General features: G+C 43.7%; 1 protein-coding gene across 3 annotated transcripts in view; it reads left to right on the top strand.

The window, feature by feature from the left end:
• Positions 1-1,293: 1,293 nt before the first annotated feature.
• Positions 1,294-6,058, top strand: part of si:ch73-242m19.1 (uncharacterized) — a 32,357-nt gene continuing 27,592 nt past the window's right edge. For 2 of the 3 annotated variants that reach the window (XM_029687559.2, XM_029687558.2), the window contains exons 1-12: positions 1,294-1,651; positions 1,821-2,004; positions 2,165-2,278; positions 2,491-2,685; positions 3,337-3,481; positions 3,609-3,760; positions 3,928-4,080; positions 4,462-4,563; positions 4,772-4,936; positions 5,061-5,137; positions 5,246-5,387; positions 5,678-5,959. In XM_029687559.2, coding sequence (XP_029543419.2) covers positions 1,512-1,651; positions 1,821-2,004; positions 2,165-2,278; positions 2,491-2,685; positions 3,337-3,481; positions 3,609-3,760; positions 3,928-4,080; positions 4,462-4,563; positions 4,772-4,936; positions 5,061-5,137; positions 5,246-5,387; positions 5,678-5,959 — 1,851 coding nt within the window. In that variant the 5' untranslated portion in view covers positions 1,294-1,511. The remainder of the gene's footprint in view (positions 1,652-1,820; positions 2,005-2,164; positions 2,279-2,490; positions 2,686-3,336; positions 3,482-3,608; positions 3,761-3,927; positions 4,081-4,461; positions 4,564-4,771; positions 4,937-5,060; positions 5,138-5,245; positions 5,388-5,677; positions 5,960-6,058) is intronic. The other variant, XM_029687561.2, reaches the window with a different exon arrangement.

Below are 6,058 nucleotides of genomic sequence, written 5' to 3'. Positions count from 1 at the left end.
ATTGTATTGAATATTTATATCCGTCTCTACATGTATTCTTTTTTTGAAATACTCCACCGCTACTGCAAGTGTAACCTAGCAAAAATGGATTGAAGACAAAAAGGGCGCATTCTAAGAACATTATTCGATTTCCTATATGTCCTTTGTCCTCAGACATCATGCTATAGAAAATGGTTGCTAGGGAAACATGCCATCTTAAAATGGGGGATTGATAGCAACCAGATGGTTAAATAAAAACTGAGTACTGCCTATTTGTGATAGGAATAGCACGGTGTGTGGACGCACACTTAATTCATAAATTCAACAACAAAGCCATGTTTTTTTATTTATTTAACCAGGCAAGTCAGTTAAGAACAAGGTCTTATTTACAATGACAGCCTACTGAGACACAGTGGGTTTTTACAGATTTTTACTTTGTCAGCTCAGGGATTTGATCCAACAACCTTTATGGTTATTGGCCCAATGCTCTAACCACTAGGCTACCTGCCTCACCCCAAAAATGATTTGATATCAAGGGGGCACCAGGATATTGCATTCTTGTTAATCCTCCATCCACAATCACAGTCACCATGCAGTTCAGTCCAGGCTATCACAGCCTCTCTTCTCCTGCTGGTGACAAAGGAATGATGAAACTCCCTTGTCCTTGAGTATTTATTGGTAGAAGTGCACCTTGTGACCATTTTTTATTGGATGTGCCCATCCTCTGTTGGAGCCAATCGGCTTTCCTGTATCCAAGAGAAGTGAGCATGTTGAGCTACTTAAATCCAGCTAGGGGAGCTGATAATAGAATAATGAAGTATTTGAAATGTACAGTAGGTAAATGTCTACCACCAAGAGATCATTGCACTGTATTGCTGCAAGGTACACCTGACTTATATAAATTGCTGATCATTGCTTTGGAAATGTAAAACAGAACTTTATCATTGTGATTTCATTGAGTGATGTAATTGTCTTTATTCTTTTTGGAAAACAAAAATCTGCTAAAAAGATTATCACTGAAAATATTTTACAAGAGCATAAGTGAAATTATTCAAAGATAATTAAGTGTATTAAGAATTAAGTGTATGAAATGAAAGAAACACCACAGACAAATATTACCACAAATTGATACATTTGAAAAATACATTTTGGCAAATGGTCATTGTCTATCAGAACATTTCGATTTGCATAGGTCAGCAATCCTGTTGGATCAAGGGGCGTTATTGAAGTTCTGGTGCCCTCTAGAGTTCTAAAGTATGTGTAGGTCTGTTTAGACTTTTATGGCACCATAGTCTCCATGGTGACACTGGACAACAAGCTTGGGAACCCGTTTGGAGTTGTTTTCAGGAGCCAGGCAAGTTTATTTTCTGTTTTGGAAGACCTATTGAGAAATCTAACTAACTTCAACATTTTCTATATAAACCTCCCCACAAACAGCCATATTTCTCCTCAGAGATGTTTTGATTGGATAACACCACCAATAGAGTTATTTTTGGGGTTTGTTACTTATATAGTATCCAGGACATCCCATCATGTCCAAGCTGGTGTACAAAGTTTCCTCCACTGCCAAGGTAGAGCAGATGGAAGCAGAGTTGTCTGTCCAGCTGTCAGTTCTCCGAACTGAAATAGAGGAGAATGGATCTCCCCTGGAAACACCCTCCAAGTCTTACAGGTATGGATGGACACATGGATATGAGGGAGGTCTGTGAGCAAAATAAAGTTGCCCAGTTAAAATGCCAGTGATTGTGATTTTCTTCTGTTTGATACTGGCTGCCTTTTTTTGTAGATGTTCTATTGTATTTTATTGTATTCTATATATTTTTTTTTTCATCGTACTATAGCTCAGTTCCAGTTCCTAAAGATGTATCGTACTTTCGTATGGAGAGAGAGCAGGTCCTGAGGAGAGGTCTTCAGGTGGCAGAAGCACTGCCAGTGGTGCCTCTGTCTGATGTGCTACAGAGAGAGCTGCAAAGCTGCCTAAGCCTGGAGTACACACCTGAGAGTCTGCCTCTTCTCCTGCACCAGGTAAACTGGGCTGATTTATAATGTCATTGGGATCACATTGGTGACGCTCAGGGCCCCCGCGGCTGCCCTGACAAATTGAAGGTGTTTGTGAGGGCAAAAGGGGGTGCGACTCAAAATTGGGAAGGTGTTTTGTTTTGTACACTCAGTGCATTTATGGTAGTTTTATGCAGACCGATGCTACCAGTTGGCCCAGATCAAGTACCTGCTGATGCTGAGATGGAGAAGGTTCTGTCGTCACTCCCACATCATTGAGCAGCTGTATCCCTTCTACAAGGTAACCTGGCACGTTGATATTTAATAAATCACCTTAGTTTATCATGAGTAATAGAGGATAATGGATCAATCAATAAATCCCTTTTTACATGAACAGTTGATTTCTGTGGTGTTCCACCAGGAAAGCTAAATCAAGCACCAAAGTATTTGAAAGAAAACCAATACTATTTGAACCCAGGTCGGGTGTGTTCTTTCACCATACTGTTCCACCAGGCCCAGGTATCAAACCTGGTCAGTGAGTATGAGGATGCTGTCCAGCGGGCCAGGAGACTGGCTGTTTCCAGGGAGAAGTTCCTGACAGGGCGGGGCAACCCCATCAACACAGTCACCCAGGAAGATGTGACCATCTACCTCACCTGGCTGGTCTGTCACCTGCATGCCTCCAAGACCATCCACCACTTCCTGACAGTAAGGCCATCAGAGAGACTATGGGCGATGTTTTTGTAGCGCAAAAGTGATGTGTTAAGTGCAAAAGTTACCGTAAACCTCATTGGAATCTGGCACTGTGAAATAATTTTAACAATGTGCATTATAAGGAGGAGATTAAGCAATATATAAATAGTTGCCTCTTTGTTGAAATGCACATTGTTGAAAAAAAGTTTCAAATTAAATCTCGTTGCCAGATTACAATGAGGTTGATGGTACAATTTTCACTTAACACATTGCTTTTTCACTACGTTGCCCTATGTGTATGTCCCAAATCTAAACTTGTTCACTATATAGTGCACTACTTTTGACCAGGGATCACAGGACTCTGGTCAAAAGTAGTGCTTCAGGGAAGAAGGTACCATTCAGGGTGCATCCTATGGCTGCATCTCAATGGTCTAAAAGTGGCTTCCTCTATTCGTCTCCTCTCCTTCATCGCCATGTAGCTGAAATCAAAGGCTAGTTTAGATTAGAGCAGATAAAGAAAAAGAGACAAGGAGAGGAAGTCACTTTAGACCACTGAGATACACCCCAAAGCTTGGTTGACTTATGGGATGGGTGGATGAATACCTTGTAATAGATTTATTTAGAAATAAGACCGTTTGTTACCTCACACTATATGATGGGTTACAGGTGATCCACTACATCCCAGCCTCTGAGAAGAGGGATAAAGAATCTTCTGAGTTATTAAGGAAGTCCCCATCAAGTTCCCCAGTGCTGGTTGAATGTGTCCACACATCTTCAGAAGATAAAGACCAAATCTTGGCTGGGCTTGAGGGTAACACCAACATTGACTGTTACCCTTATTGAACCTCTACATTTAAATGTCTTACTTGAACTCGATGTAACTCTACATGTGGGTACAAAAGAGATTCATTCATGCTCGTGATCGTTCCTTTCTGTAGGGATGTTTAGACTGGCTAACCAAGTTCCAATGCACACTGTGAACCTGGAGGAGTTCCTCCCAGAACTACAAAGCCTGGTCTCCTACTTCCGTTTGCCCTACGACACCCAAAACGTCAGGAACACCGCAGACGAGATGGAGCTCTTCAGCATGGTAGTACCGTTGTAACATACATGTCAAGTTATTTGGTCCGTCGTGTACCTCTCTTGGTGTAGATCCGCACATACTTTTCTCATTGGCGTCAATGAATAAGTTGTGCGAACGTCTGAGCTGTTCGCATTTACCTCAACTCGGAATCTGGTCCTTTGTTTGTTGGTCAGATCTCAAAGGAGTTCAGGGTGATCTTCAGACAGCAGGAGGTGATGAAGACCTTCCTCCAGTATGATGGGACAGAGGCTGTAGAGGGACAGTGGGGGACGAAGAGGAGCACCATGGCTCTGAGGAAGAGTGCTAACTGGATACCATACATTCAGGTCTGGAGAGAGAGGGATTGTCCCGGTCTCTGTCGTGATCTCTCTCTCCTGTCAATCCTTGTCCTGCATAGTACTTGGTTTTATAACACTTGAAGTGCTAACAAGTTAGTTCAGAGATGATTGGAGAAAAGGTGTCAGGAACGCTGATATATAAGGGATGGAAATTGAGCTAGCCCTTTATCCAGAGGCTAGTACTTTTCAGACTGGGCTAGAAGAAAATGTGCCAAACTAGTCAAATGTTGTATTAGCAAATATGGCATGGCACAGATTTTGGACCTAGGCTAAAAACAAATTGCAGCCTACTAGCCCGGCTGACCAGTGCCCAAAACCCTTAAATCCCATCCCTAATGTTTATTTTCTGACTAAACACTAACAAAACAGGTGAAGCCCAAACGGGATCCCTGGCAACAGAAACTTGTCACCAAGCTGAAGGAGCTCCAGTCTTATGATGAGTTGCTGAGGACTCACCACAGGTTTCTCCAGGTAAACAGTCTAACACCTAAAGGAGGGATTTTATAAATGACCTATTAACGTTCAACTCTATAGTTTGTATCGAAGTATGGGCTAACTACAATTACTTTCAATCGTGTTATTTTACATACTCACAGTGACACCTCTTTCTCTCTCTCTCTCTCTCTCTCTCTCTCTCTCTCTCTCTCTCTCTCTCTCCCCTCACTCTCTCCCTCCCCAGCTGTCAGATCCTGTCGTAGTGACTGAGGCCCTGAGGGAGCATGCTTCCCAGGTATGTGACCCTCAGGCCATCCAGCCCTCATCATCTCTGACATCGTCACACACCAACAGACACAACACCTTGCAGATCTGGACCAGCATTTACAGCGCTGCCAATCTTTATCAGGCATGTAATTACCTAGTCAGAGATGTGATTATGCGTGCTACAAAGACAACATGCTTTTTCATCATGTAAAATGGATTGTGTCTGGGTTCATTCCAACCACAATTAGCATTTTTCCCCCTGCTAGGAATCCAGTGGATGTGGAGGACAGGAAAAAAGCAACACAAAGAGCAGAACCACTTCAGTCAAGAAAGTAAATGAAAGGTACATTATTAAGAAGGACAGAATAGGATCACTTGGATGTGGGTCTCATTGAAATAAAACGGAATGCCTTTTGCTTATTTGGCGTCCCTTCTCTCTCATTCATCCCAGCTATAGCTACCTGAGCAGCATGCAGCTGTTGGGTTTGGATGAGGGCCAGGAAGGGGAAGAGGGTACCTCGGACACCGTCACAGCCAGGGGAGCCTACCTGTCACTCCTCTACCTTCGACACCTCAAGATCAGGGAACTGCAGGTGAGCTTCATCCAAGGAGACTTACGTGATTGCTGCTGGAATTGAAACGATGACCTTGGCGTAGCTAGCGCCACACAAGACCACAAGGGAGGTTCAGGGTAGACTTTTAGACTGTTAGGGACTGCTCTCTATACTCCTGTCGCTCCCACTGAACCCTGAGCTGTCATCTCTTCCCCAGTGAGTCTCTCTTGGGATGCTGAACTGCTATCCATTATCTACTGTGTCATATTATTGACCCTGCCATTCCCTCTGGAGCCTGAGCTGTCTTACCCTGTCTCTCTCCCTTAAAGCGCATCTCCCTAGGCATTCTAAACTACCTGAGGTCCATAGAGAGAACCCTGACTTTTGACACAGCTGGGATGAGTGTGGCGGGAGGAGGAGCATGTGGAGGAGGAGCAGGAGGAGGAAGAGGAGGAGGAGGAAGAGGGGAAGCAGGAGGAGGAGGAGGAGGAGGTGATTTGGTCAGCACCACTGAGGAGTCAAGCTGGATGAATGCGGCCAGAGGGTGCAGTGGGACAATCGGAGGTCTGGGTTCTCACCTCTACAGCCACAACACTCCTGTTGACTACAAGGTAAGGCATCACAGCTACAGTACAACCTGAGACATTAATGACATTAGTGATTTGTAGGGGTGAAGAAAATAAGTGAGTAAACGCTCACCATTAGAGGTG

This window comes from Oncorhynchus nerka, linkage group LG18 (genome assembly GCF_034236695.1).
Source record: "Oncorhynchus nerka isolate Pitt River linkage group LG18, Oner_Uvic_2.0, whole genome shotgun sequence".
NCBI lineage: Eukaryota > Metazoa > Chordata > Actinopteri > Salmoniformes > Salmonidae > Oncorhynchus > Oncorhynchus nerka.
The sequence above is the reverse complement of the archived record's forward strand: the minus strand, read 5'-3'. Positions and strand labels throughout refer to the sequence as shown.